This window comes from Orussus abietinus, unplaced genomic scaffold (genome assembly GCF_000612105.2).
Source record: "Orussus abietinus isolate OABI.00-Male unplaced genomic scaffold, Oabi_2.0 scaffold539, whole genome shotgun sequence".
NCBI classification, from domain to species: Eukaryota; Metazoa; Arthropoda; class Insecta; order Hymenoptera; family Orussidae; genus Orussus; species Orussus abietinus.
This window is the reverse complement of record NW_019394687.1, coordinates 39,318-52,076: the sequence shown is the minus strand read 5'-3', so window position 1 is coordinate 52,076 and position 12,759 is coordinate 39,318. Positions and strand designations below refer to the sequence as shown.

Below are 12,759 nucleotides of genomic sequence, written 5' to 3'. Positions count from 1 at the left end.
TCAAATTGTCTAAACTTGTCCGCAACGGTTGATTTCATAACTTTAGTAGGTTAAACATGAAAAATAATTTCTTGGTCTTTTTTTGTAAAAATAAAGTGATTCCTACTGCTACTTCAGAAGATGCGTTCTACTTTTTTTTTAATTAATAATAAGATAGTGGCTGCTGATTCTTTGTAGGAATGTTCGTAGTGATTCAGGAAGGTGAAATGACATCAGGCAATGAACTTGTCTTTTTTTTTACACCAAAGGTGTTTTTGGTGGGATCTTCTTCCTTACTGGAGCGCATCCTTACGGGCCCCGTTTAACAAGAACGCATTTTCCTTCGGGATAACCTTATCTTCTTAATTATATTATCCCGTGAGTTGGGAGGATCTCAGCATTTTAAAAATAAACGTCCATTACAGGGAGGCTGTTTAATGGTATAATAATCTTACCCATACTAACAGATATTGGAGATAATATGCGTCTGCCTCTGCACCTCGACCTTCACTTTCTACGTGTACATCGTGAACAATTTCACTGCAGGTCAATTCAAAATTTTGCACCAAATGTTGGAGGTCTCTTACACTCTGCACCTTCCGGACGCATCCTCCAATCTAGGGGAAAGTGATTTTCAAATCACTTCCTATGACGCTCGTACCAATCTCGGAAACTGCCTGGGACGGTACCGGTTATTGATTTACTACATAAAAACCATGGAGAGTCTGTACAGTTTCACCATGCTCACCCAAAATTTCAGCTTCGTCTTCCAGATGTGCTTCTGGGGGTTTCAAATAATGCTGGCGAGTAGTTTTCAAGAAAAGTTTTCTCTTCTCGAGCTATCCAGTTTCCTTTGAGTCATGCTACTTGAATTGATTCCCAATCAAGCGTTCTTGCTTGTAGGGAACGGCCTCCAGGTCCGTGACTATTCTCAGCGTCTCAACATCGAGTATTGCACCAAGAGGATCCTGCAGATATTCATGTTTGCGTCGTTCTGCGACGAAATTATAATCAGTAGCATAGCTGTGACTTATGCAATTCTCAAATGGTAGGAGGTGGTACTCTTTACCCTGGGACAGAAGCGGAAAGCATTTAGGCAAGGATTGCTCATCTTGGTCTGCACAGCTCGTCACCCCTACATCCTGACCGTCGGCGAGTTCTGCTCCATGTGGATGGATACCTTCAAATCTTTAGGAATAATTTTTAATGACAAAAATATCAAACAGGGTAGAAAATAAAGATTACCCTTGACATTCGACTTCCACATCCTGAGCATGGCAGTGTCATACTTCATGGTCCTACGCCAAGTGAACGAATCAAAATCGGTGGACCATTAACAGGGAGTACGATGAACATCGTGTTCGAAGTACATTCTCTATCGGAGAAAGAACTCACAGTAATAATTACAAATTAGACGCAAACGAAATTGACATACTGTTGGAAGCGCTAGCACGCTTTTCGTCGTAAAAAACGATCCGAGCAGAAACACTGATCGGAAATTAAGATCCTCTCACCTGAATGCGTGGGACCAGAAATGAATTGGCATTGATCCAGGTGCAAGATAACTATGGTCAAGTGGAGGTAATGGAATGTAGTTGTCTCGTGCGACGTAAATGCAGTCTTATCGATCAAGGATCAGTATATAAGGTCTAACTACACCCATCATTAGCTGTATAACAGTTATTACCGTCGTTGAAAAAAAAGGCAGGGTTCTGATGAAGCGGCACCGGTAATCAAAATCCGGTCGCATGTCGTCGCAAGTAGATCGCGTGACGTCCCTTAGGCTATTAGTACTTTCTTTAAGAGCCCTCGGTTTGTTGAGTGCGAGCGATGGCGAGGGAAAAAGTTTTGTTAACTTGCCTCTCATTTTCACGAGCTGTACAATGTTCGTCGCTATACTTGTGACAAGCGTCGATCTTTATCATTCTTTGGGGGATATTCACGTAAGCGCCAACGCAAATTTGCCGGACTTCATCATGTGCATATCGATAACTACAGGAAGGATTTGCAGGCTGTTACACAGAGCGTTTGCGCAACCTGCCCGATCTTTCTCTCCACCGGGAAAATTATTATTTTCCTGAGCCAGCGGCGCAAAGTTCTCGAGATAATCGAATTCATGAACGGCATCATCTCCAAGTCCATGCAGGACAAGGACGTCGTGAGTATCGTCAGGGATAGCGAAAAAAGGTGCATCTTGTTCGCCAGTTGTTACATAATGGGGGTGGTCGGATCTGCCTGCAACTATGTGGTAACTCCGTTAATAGGTAAGATGAACGGGTTAACGACCAAGATGGAGCCACTCTTTGATAATTATTGTCGACAGAAAATATGAGCGAGAACAAGACGAAGGTACTCCCCCTCAGGATGTGGATCAAGATTGTCCCATATGAAGAAACGCCCTACTTTGAAATTACGTATATCCTGCAGGTACATGGGTGCATCTTAAACTTAACGGGATCGGAGTCAAAGGATTAATATTTTTTAACGAATCTTCAGGCATTTTCGGTGATACTAACCGCGGCAACCGCGTTCTCCTTCGCAAACTTCATCAACACCATCAACCTCCACACAGCCGGGCAGTTTAAAATTGTTCAAAAAAGATTGCAGCTGACGTGCACGCCACGTTTCGATTTAAAGGACAGAAATCCATCCCAGCACGCTGCCGAGGCTCACTATAAATTCAAGGAATGCGTAAAACAGCATAAACTTTTGATCTGGTTCATGCAGGAGGTGGAGAACATGTGCTGCTATATCATCCTCATGCAGGGGATTGGGTCCGCCGTGTTGATATGCTTTAGCGGGTTCCAGCTGTTCCTGGCAAGTACCTGGAAATTCGTACCCTCCACAAATCTTGACCCCCATGATGAAGAACTGTCCCTGTGACTTGATTTTACTTTAAGGGAGCGGAGACTCAGCTGCGCAAGAAGCTGAACGTCATGCTTGTTTCACTCTCTATCTCCGAACTTTTCATGATAACTTGGTCTAGCAACGATATCATCGTCCAGAGCTTGGCGATCGCCGATGCGGCCTACGACGCCGACTGGCATTTTCTGTCTTACGACAAAGAGGGAAAGGCTTTGAGGATAGAACTAGTCATGCTGCTAGTGCGAGCAAAGAGGGCCTGCTATGTCACTCTCGGCAGGTTTGGCCCGATGTCGTTGGAGACCTTCAAATCGGTAATTCTGAAATTTATCCGTAAAAGCACACAACTTACAGGGGTCCAGCAACGTCAAAGGACACCATAATTAATGGTTCCTTTACGCTATAAATTACCTGAAGATTATAAACGGTACCGGTTATTCCGGACACTCGAGGTCCAGGGGTCAGTTCGTATAATGTCTCATTGCACGTTCTTGACACAAGGGGGTCGATTCCGTAACTTTAGTGAGAGTGGTCACTTCTCGGATTGTCATCTCACGTGAGTTTTTCACCTGACTCTCCAAGTGAAAATATAAAATCTCCAGACTGAAGGAACTCGGTTCGAGATCTCGGAGTTGCTGGGGATCGATTTTATAACTGAAATCGGGTTAAAATGCTAAAAGTAAGCACTGTTACGTCTGGGAGGATCGCAACAGGGAAAAGAAATAGAAGGGATTTTATCCGAAATACAGAAGGGGGTGCGTGACCTAGCCCCCGCGCCCTCAGTATGATCGGAATGGAAAAGGGGATAGGTTTTATCGTATGTGGAAGGGGGTGCGTGACCTAGCCCCCGCGCCCTCCTTACGATTAAGGAATTGAGAAATTGAGGAATTGAAAGGAATTGACGAAGGGGGTGCGTGACCTAGCCCCCGCGCCCTCAGTATGATCGGAATGGAGAAGGCGAAGGGGGTGCGTGACCTAGCCCCCGCGCCCTCAGTATGATCGGAATGGAGAAGGGAAAAGGAAATAGAGAAGTCCATGGGCCCCTCAGCAAGTCCTATGCGGACTTTTTCGTTATTGGGATTTTAAGGAAGGAAGAAAAGAAAAGAGGGAGATTTTGTTAGGTTCACAAGGTTTTATTAAAGGAAGATTTGGGTTTACAAGTGTAAGAGGTGTGTGTGTGAGTATATGTGTGAGAGTGTGCTTATTTCTAAAATACCTTGGTATTTCTGGAGTAGATTCGAAGATTGAAATTTTATCGAGTGAACTATTCGAGTGTCTAAGAAACAACTCTCGTGTCTAAGAAACAACTCTCGTGTCTAAGAAACAACTCTTGTGTCTAAGAAACAACTCTCTACAACTCTACCCGCGCTCGCTGCTTAAACACTAGCTTTTATATGATTTCCACCCCCGACGTTTGGGGCCCAAAATTCGGGTGAGGGTAAAAGTCAAATCCCTATTGGTTTGTTTAGAGGTGGTGGGACTTGTTTAGAGGTGTTGTTTAGAGGTGGTGGGAAAAATTGTTAAATGGACAAAAATGGGTAAAAGTAGGAATTGGAAGGCTCTAATTGGAAGAGGAATTGGAAAATCAGGATTTCGGGGGATGAGTGGGATTTTGGGACTTTTGGTTGGAGGAATTGGCTTGGAGTGGGGAAATTTAGGAAAAATGTTGCTAGGAGAGNCGCGGACGTCGGGATCTCTTCCCACGACACATTTTGACACCATGCAGTTCGCAAACTCTCATGTATGCATTTCTAAATGACTATAGACTGACGGCATTACACCCCCTTCCTTATAAAAAAAGTTTGTTCGTTAACAATGAACAAAGTTTTCCTTATTCTATGGGACGCAATTGAACTCTCTTTGCTTTTGGATTAATCTTCGTTTTTTCATGTCTGGTTAATTCAGGATCATTCGTGGAGGGTACTAGTATTTCAGGTCGCTCTCTTGCAAAATATCGACCAGGCGGAATAGTCGAATTCATTACTTGATTTCCTCCGGTGTTGAAGCAATTATTGAAGGTAATACCCTTATGGCAATGCGATAGCAATTTCCAGAATCGGAATTTAACAATCGTCCAGATAATAAAAAGTATGGCAAAAGTAGCCACTAGCAGTTGAAAGCTAGTCCATAGACTTTCACTCCTAGAGGTTTGTCTTACGTGCGTGGAGATTTCATTTGCTTCCCTTACAATTTCGTCGAGGGGTTTACTAATTTCTTGAAAATTCATCGGTGAATTCAATAGTTTCCTAAGGGTAGGTATTCTAGCGTACTTTGATATGGTATCATTTATCTCTCGGATTTTTACATGTGTTATTCCCATCTCCAAATGAAATTTTTCATTAGTTGAAATTTCTTCCGACGAAAACAATACCACAGACAAAGTTCGACCTACGCATCCTTGTCTTATTTTAACTAAATTGATTCCTGAAATTCTTTTAGTAATTACCGTATTAGAATTCGGACATGAAACGTGTAAACTTTCGGGATGATACGCAATTGATAACCATTCTTGGCCAGAAAAGAATTGCACCCAAATCGGATTTGTTCTACCTACTACATTTACTGAGCATTCCTTATCACTCGGTAGAGAGTGAATTGCTTGACTTAAACAAGGATCCTGTGCCGTTTCGCTATATGATGGGCTATGTCTTTCGCAAAGTCTAACACCATAAACATTTTTACAATTAAATATTTCTTGTTCATTTAAGTGACTATAATGTTTTGTGTCCTTATCGATTAATATATAACGCTCTGTGACACTCATTACATATAAATATTTATCCGACATCTTCGGAACGGGTATCATTTGATAAAGCATGTAGAATTCCTCTTCAACAATTGGAATTTTTAACTCGAAACATAACCGAGTTTTACCGAGTACGAAAACATTAACTTGACAGAACTTTAGAAATTTGTGTGCTTGATCCTCTGTGGTAGAGAAGAGCATTCTATTAGATCCGAATCTAGTTTCAATTAAACGTAGAATTTGCTGTAAAGCTTCGGAATCTAGTAAGGTTGGGTCAACCTTACCATTTAATCCGCTTACAACAATATTTCTTAAGTGACTAATCGCTTCAGCGTATTCATTAATTACCTCGCTCAATTGAACTGCAAAGCTAAAAGAATGATCATTGGACTCTAATTGACTCAACACCTTATTACGTTCCTTTTCCGTGGTGTTCAAGTATACAATAATTTTTTCTTCGAATTTTGAATTTTCTTTAACTAGACCTTTAAAAATTGTCGTTTCCTTTTCAATCAGATTCGTAATTTTTTTATTATCCTGATAAAGCTTGTCGATTTCGGTATTATAATAATTCGCATCCGTTTGGCTGAGCGTTCCAAATAATATATTTGCTAAATCGCCGACAGGATTTAACCAACCTCGTTTAAATCTACTTTCAGGCAAATAACCTAGGTTGGCTAATAAGGTGCGTTTTTCTTTCGACTCACGCATGAATCGCTCTTGAATATGAAGAAAGATGCTTTCAATTGTTTTGTCCGGTTGCAATTTTCGTTTCTTGAGGAGATTGCCAACCGTAGTTTCAATTTTGTGGAATTCCTGTAGATCCAAATACAACAGAGTTTTCCACTCGCGATGATAAAGACGAGTCGTCCCCATCGGGTCAAAATGTATGTTCGGAACTTCTTTGACGGGTGTAATAAGAACAAATTCTTCATCATTTGATTTTTGAGCAATCCCAAAGTTGATGAGTATGCCTATTAGGCAGAGGATTCTAAAATAGAACACATATTAGCATACTTCAAACGATTCAAATGGATTAGTTGATCCTTATTTCTAATGGTTACTACAGCGTTAGTTTCGTTAGGTACCGCTTTTACTAAATAAGGTCCTAACCAGGGGATACTAAGTCCTGCCAGTCTAACCCTTCCTTCATTTTTAACCCAAACCCAATCTCCAGGTTCTAAAGCTAAGGGTCTTACTGTCTTGTCAAATTGTTTTTTTGTTCTATGTTTGCTCATTTCAAGTGAGCTGGCAGCTCGTTACCATAATCTGCGCATGTGACTCTGTATTCCTTCAACTAAATCACAATAGGTAGGTCGTTCTTCATCCAATAACTGATCCATTGGAGGAGGTTCCTTACCAAATACTAATTCGTAAGGTTTAATTCCTGTCGATGAGTGTACTGTCGTATTGTAAGTGTAAAGAGCGGCTGGTAGATACCGGCTCCATTGTGTTCTGTCACCATTTATTGCTAATTGAGTTTTTAAGAAATCTTTAATTACAGCATGTGCTCTTTTTAACGATCCATTGGATTCTGGTCTAAACGCTGTTGTATGGATTAATTCTATCTTCATCAGATCAGTTAGTTGTCCTATTAATTGACTCGTAAAATTGGCACCTTGGTCAGTAAGAATTACTTTAGGAGGGCCATATCGCAAAAACCAATTGTTTAAAATGTTCCAAGCTATAGTCTCCGCTGTTTGATTTGCTAAAGGGTAACCTTAAATAAATTTTGTTAATTGATCCTGTACTGTTAAAATATATTTGTATCCATATTCATCTTCTTGTAAAGGACCTACTATATCCATAGCAATTTTCTCATTAAAATAACGCGGTGTATCTGTAATAGCTAAAGGGGTTCTAGTTGGATGTCGAGTGATTTTATTCTCCTGGCAGACTAGACATTCATTTATATAGTTAGCTACATCCCTATATAGTCCAGGCCAATTGTAAGTTTGTAAAATACGATCGATAGTTTTTTTTACACCGGCATGACCACCTATTAACGTGTCATGCGCCCTTCGCATAATTTCTAATCGCTCTACTTCGGTTTCTGGCTGTTTGAGGGATTTCGAAAGTAATGTAATTTTTAAACTTGGGTCGCCTAAGTATTTCAAAATAATTTCTTTTAAATCTGCTTTACGGATTAACATTAATTTTTCAAGAGTTTGATAATCGATAGCTAACTGCTTTATTTCTTCTGATACTACCAAATTCCTCAAAGCTTCGAATATTGAATCAATTCGCTCTAAATTAAAGGAATCGCTAATAATTCGTATATAATTTGTTTCTTCGTCAAAATCTAAAGTATAATCACTTACTAATGAAAACTCGACATATGTGCTATTTGACGGTCGATCTTCCGAGAAGATAATATTCTTCTTCCATGGAGCTCTTGTAGTAGTAGTCACCAAGACTGGGTTGTGACTTAGTGCGTCGGCATTCGAATTTAAACATCCCTTTTTGTAAATAATTTCATAATCATAATCTTCTAAGGTAATTCTCCAACGCATTTGCATAGCGTTAGGTTTCTTCGTTGAAGTCATCCATTTCAGTGGTTGATGATCCGTGATTATTTTAAATCTTCTCCCGTACAAATACGGTCTAAAGTGTTTAACACTTCAAACTATCGCAAGCATCTCGCGATCTGTCGTTGAGTATTTCCGTTCAGCGTCGTTCAAAGTTCTACTAGCGAAGCTTACAGGTCTTTCGTAACCCTTAGGATCTTTCTGGGCTAGCACTGCACCAAGTGCTTCACCAGAAGCATCCGTAGCAAGAATAAATTCCTTCTGAAAATCCGGAAACGCCAACACCTTTTCGCTCACCAATTCCCGTTTCAATTCCTTGAACGCATTTTCTTGGGCCTCGGTCCAAACAAACTTCATATCCTTCCTCAAAAAGGGTATTAAGTGGCTTTGCTTTCTTAGAAAAATCTTTAATAAAACGACGATAATGGCCAGTCAGGCCAAGGAACTGCTTGATGTTCTTCTTGTCTTTTGGCTGCGGAAACGCCGTAACAGATTTTAGCTTCTCTGGATTAGGCTTTATTCCGTCCTTGGTTATTTGATGACCTAAATATTGTAACTCCGGTTTAAGGTATTCACATTTATCTGGCTGAAGCTTCAAGCCAACTTCTCGAAGTCGCTGAAAAAGTATCTTCAACTTATCTCGATGAGTATCCAAATTCTCGGCAAATACGACAATGTCGTCTAAATATACGAAGCAAATTTTTCCTATTAGTCCTCTCAGAGCTTGATCCATCATCCTCTGGAAAGTTGCAGGTGCATTTTTTAAACCGAACGGCATACGATCATACTCGAAATGTCCTCCCGGTGTTGAAAAAGCCGTTTTAGGTTTATCCTCTTTCTTCATTTTAATCTGGTGAAATCCACTTGTTAGATCAAACGCACTAAACCAACGAGCTCGCCCCAATTGATCTAGGATCTCTTCGATATTTGGTAGTGGGTAAGTATCGTGAGGAGTTTTGTTGTTCAATCCTCGGAAATCCACAACGACCCTCCACTTCTTTTGTCCACTAGCATCCATCTTTTTTGGTACCACCCATAATGGTGAATTATAGGGAGACGTTGAATCTTGAATTATCCCCTTTTCCTTCATTTCAGCTACTTGTTCCGTTATAATGTCCAGATGTCCCGGTGGATATCTGAACTGTCTAACATGAACTGGAACTTCGTCGGTAACCGGTATAGAATGTTCTACTAAATTAGTAGCAGGCAACTCGTCACCTGGCAAGGTAAAAATATTCTCAAAATCTCTTATCACATTCCACAAATTTTCTACTTCGTTCTGATCAGTAAAATGTCCTAAACGAGTGTTTCCCTTTAATAATTCTATACGATCTCCTTTCAAAGAACGTTCTAATTTTAAAATACGGTGCACGGTTCCGGTTAATTCGATAGTGTGTTTCTTCAAATTTATGTCAGCTTCTTCCATTTCCATAAAGGGCATTCCTAATAATCCATCTTCTTCTATGGGGAAATTATCAGGAACTATGAGCATTACATGTATTCGATCTCCTATGTCTAATCTGGCTTCATGAGTAGTTTTAATCGGAATATCATTTACGCCGTAAAATTTGTTCGGGTTGGCTCGAGTTTTGAATATTTTTGATGCTGATTCTTTAATTAAATTTAATTTCGCGCCTGTATCAATTAGGAATTTTCTGACAAATTTTCCTCCTCTTCCCACTCGTATGGCAATTGAGATTTTTCCTCCTGATTTGTTTCCTCCGAGTCTAAGTATTTGATATCCGGGGCTGACGGTATTTGTGGTTTGCGAAAATTTTCAACCTTACAATCTTTAGCAAAATGACCTAGCTTATTGCATTTATAACAGGTCGGGTTTTTTGACAGCTTTTGTTCGGTCGTTTCGCTTCGCGATCGTTCCGTTTTTGATTGCAATAAGTTAGAGCGTTGAGTCTGTTTTTCCTTATCCAGCACAGATTGTCCTCGCTTATGGCGATTTCGTAATTCGTCTCGTCGTTGCGTCTCGTAAGCGATTTGTTGGGCTTCCCTAAGTGTAATGGGTCGCTGATATAATACATCTTTCCTTAAATTATCAGACAAGTTTTGAATATAGATGTCTATTGAGCTCAATTCCTCCACTCGTTCTGCTGCACGTTTTTCCAAAGATGATAATCCGGGCCGCTGATTAATTGCTCTTTTAATATCTCGCTGAAGGAGATTAAATTTGCGCGTAAATTCTCTAACGTCACGATTGCCTTGAAATAAATTATTTCTTTCTTGAATTAGAAGGTGGTAACTTTTTGCTACGCTATATTCAGTCTGCAAAATATCAAATAAATCTGCTAAATCTATTACATCGTGTTGATCTACTAGTTTCTTTGCGTCACCTTTCAAGCGTTGACTTTTAATCATATTCAAATAAGTACGATTGTCGGGAATTAATTGTTCCATCTCGCGATTCTCATTGATGAATTTTTCAACCGGTCGATTGAAGCCATCGAATTCACTAATCATCTCCAAAGCCTGTTTAGTCTCTTTAGTGTACCGAACAAGAGTTCTACGTGTAATTTCACTATTTCTAATCGAGGCGGAATCATGATCTTGATGTAAATCTTCGTTTGAGTTATGAGCTGATGGTCCTTGAATACTAGTTAGTCGAATTTTCGTTAAATGTAGCTCTTCTTCAAGACGTTTAATTTTCTCCTCAAGTTGAAGATGAACTTCGGTTAGACTGTCGCGATTCACTACATCGGAATTTTTACAAGCCATTGTTAAACCGTGCAGTTGTTGCGATACGTCGTTTATGTCTGAGTCTTCTTTCACCTCAATGTCAGATGTCTCAGAGTCGGTATGAATTTCAGGAGGACAGGTTCGGTAAGAAGTAAGAGACATTTACTTACCGAATCGTCTTCTCCATTCACTGAGTTGTTTCCGATGTTCCTTGAACGGAACGCCCACAGGTCTTCCTCGTGATACTTGTGATAATCCCGCCGCTGCCACCAATAAATTTGTCCACTGTTATGCCGCGAAGGGTATTGGAGTTCTCCTCGAAGAATTTGTTAACTCCTTTTTGGCATTTGGATGTGGTTCTTTATTATGCACAAGACAATCACGGCATGACCTACGGTCCGACGGGCTCGGAGTTCGGAATAGGACTGACTGTTCTAAGTTCATGAAGTTATCCCGTAGGGATGAGGGTTTCTGATTCCGTGGAGCTGGGCTCAACGGTTCTTTCCCATAGTCACCGGACTCTGTTATCGCGGACGTCGGGATCTCTTCCCACGACACATTTTGACACCATGCAGTTCGCAAACTCTCATGTATGCATTTCTAAATGACTATAGACTGACGGCATTACAGTACGATTAAAGAATTGTGGTGAGTTGCCAATTTTATATGTGTGACATAATGATGTGATGAAAATGAACGTTACAGCGTAACGTACAAAAAATATTTATTACTGCTAATGTACCGTGATACATAATAATATAATAAAGTATTTGTGTTAATAATAAACATTACTGTTAACATTACTCATACGTAAATGATTCTAACATATACCGAGGTATTCTCCTGGCTATCCTCATTTTTTCATTCTTCTTTTTCCTGTTTATCATCAAGTATAATCGATATGGCTAGATGGACCATATTAACCTCTACTGACTTTAGTCTTCTACGTACGCATCTTTTATATCGCGGTCTTGTCATTGTGTCTTTCCCGCTCTCGTTGTATTTATCGTTCCTTTCTCTCTCTCACATTTCGTCAATTCAAGACGAAATTTCTTCTCGAGTATTCTTACCTAACATATTTCACACTTTCACCTTGGTGACAATTACAACTTCGCGGAAGGTGCTCACTTTCAGCATTGTTACTAGATTTGACATACAAATTCTAACCCTCCCGAAGATTACAAAATCGAGTGAATAAGCTTAGGTGAGATGAAGGTTTGAAAAGTGATCACTTTTACCAAACATATAAAATCGACCCCAAGATGGCGACTTTCCCGAGTCTCAGGGTGGGGTGCCGGGTAATAGGATAGATGCGCCGTCCCCAAATGTGAAGGGAAACTATCGGAATTGTAAAAATGATCTATCTACGAGTACTTGGGTACAGGGGAGGAACTGTGCCAGGATTAATGATCATGTTTGCCGACAATCGCCAGAATATCATCCCTGTACGGATAATTCGCTTGAAATAATCCCGATTTCTAACCTAACCCTCCCCGCACCTTGCTCACATTGAACGCTGGTCTAATTCCTGCGCTTCCAATTAATCCTTGATCGATCAACGTCGCTGCCAACGGGACAGAATTTACGGGAGAAAAAAAACGCAGTTACTATTAGATGCTCTTCCTTTTTCAAGGTTATGACATCGGCAGCCTCATACTTCACGCTGCTTCGGAGTATCAGCGACGAATAACGACCCTCGACCGATAGGGATGGGGTAGAAACGGAGTTCTCTGTTCTCTCTTCAAAAACTCCGAATTATCTACGTGATTAAATACCTAGAGAGCAATTCATGGGGGCAAAGACGGCGATTACTCGTTTACGGCGACGACCGAATGGGTAACACTGCTATTAATGATAATGGCTAAATGCGTTTCAATATATTTTTCTGAAAATTAAATGACCTTAGAAAGAAGTATGAAAAGTGCAAAAAAAGGTGTCATGAAATCGTTCAATTAA

The 12,759-nt window shown here is 40.3% G+C and overlaps 2 protein-coding genes across 2 annotated transcripts; both read left to right on the top strand.

The window, feature by feature from the left end:
- Positions 1-446: 446 nt before the first annotated feature.
- On the top strand, positions 447-1,316 carry LOC111674061 (the record flags this gene model as incomplete). The annotated part of the gene is made up of 4 exons (XM_023432996.1): positions 447-786; positions 883-1,004; positions 1,059-1,168; positions 1,244-1,316. Coding segments are annotated over 4 exons (645 nt in total), but the record flags the coding sequence as incomplete, so codon positions are not given.
- Positions 1,317-2,095: 779 nt separating this feature from the next.
- LOC105698943 (odorant receptor Or2) lies at positions 2,096-12,493 on the top strand. Its single transcript, XM_023432995.1, has 5 exons — positions 2,096-2,243; positions 2,303-2,406; positions 2,476-2,800; positions 2,884-3,155; positions 12,437-12,493. Exons 1-5 carry the CDS (start codon positions 2,096-2,098, stop codon positions 12,491-12,493), a joined length of 906 nt encoding a protein of 301 aa, XP_023288763.1.
- The last annotated feature ends 266 nt before the right edge of the window (positions 12,494-12,759 follow it).

Coding starts and splice junctions, on each gene's coding strand:
- LOC105698943 (XM_023432995.1), top strand. CDS start 2,096: ATGAACGGCATCATCTCCAAGTCCATGCAGGACAAGGACGTCGTGAGT. Junction 2,244..2,302: donor TGTGGTAACTCCGTTAATAG/GTAAGATGAACG, acceptor TATTGTCGACAG/AAAATATGAGCGAGAACAAG. Junction 2,801..2,883: donor GTTCCAGCTGTTCCTGGCAA/GTACCTGGAAAT, acceptor ACTTTAAGGGAG/CGGAGACTCAGCTGCGCAAG.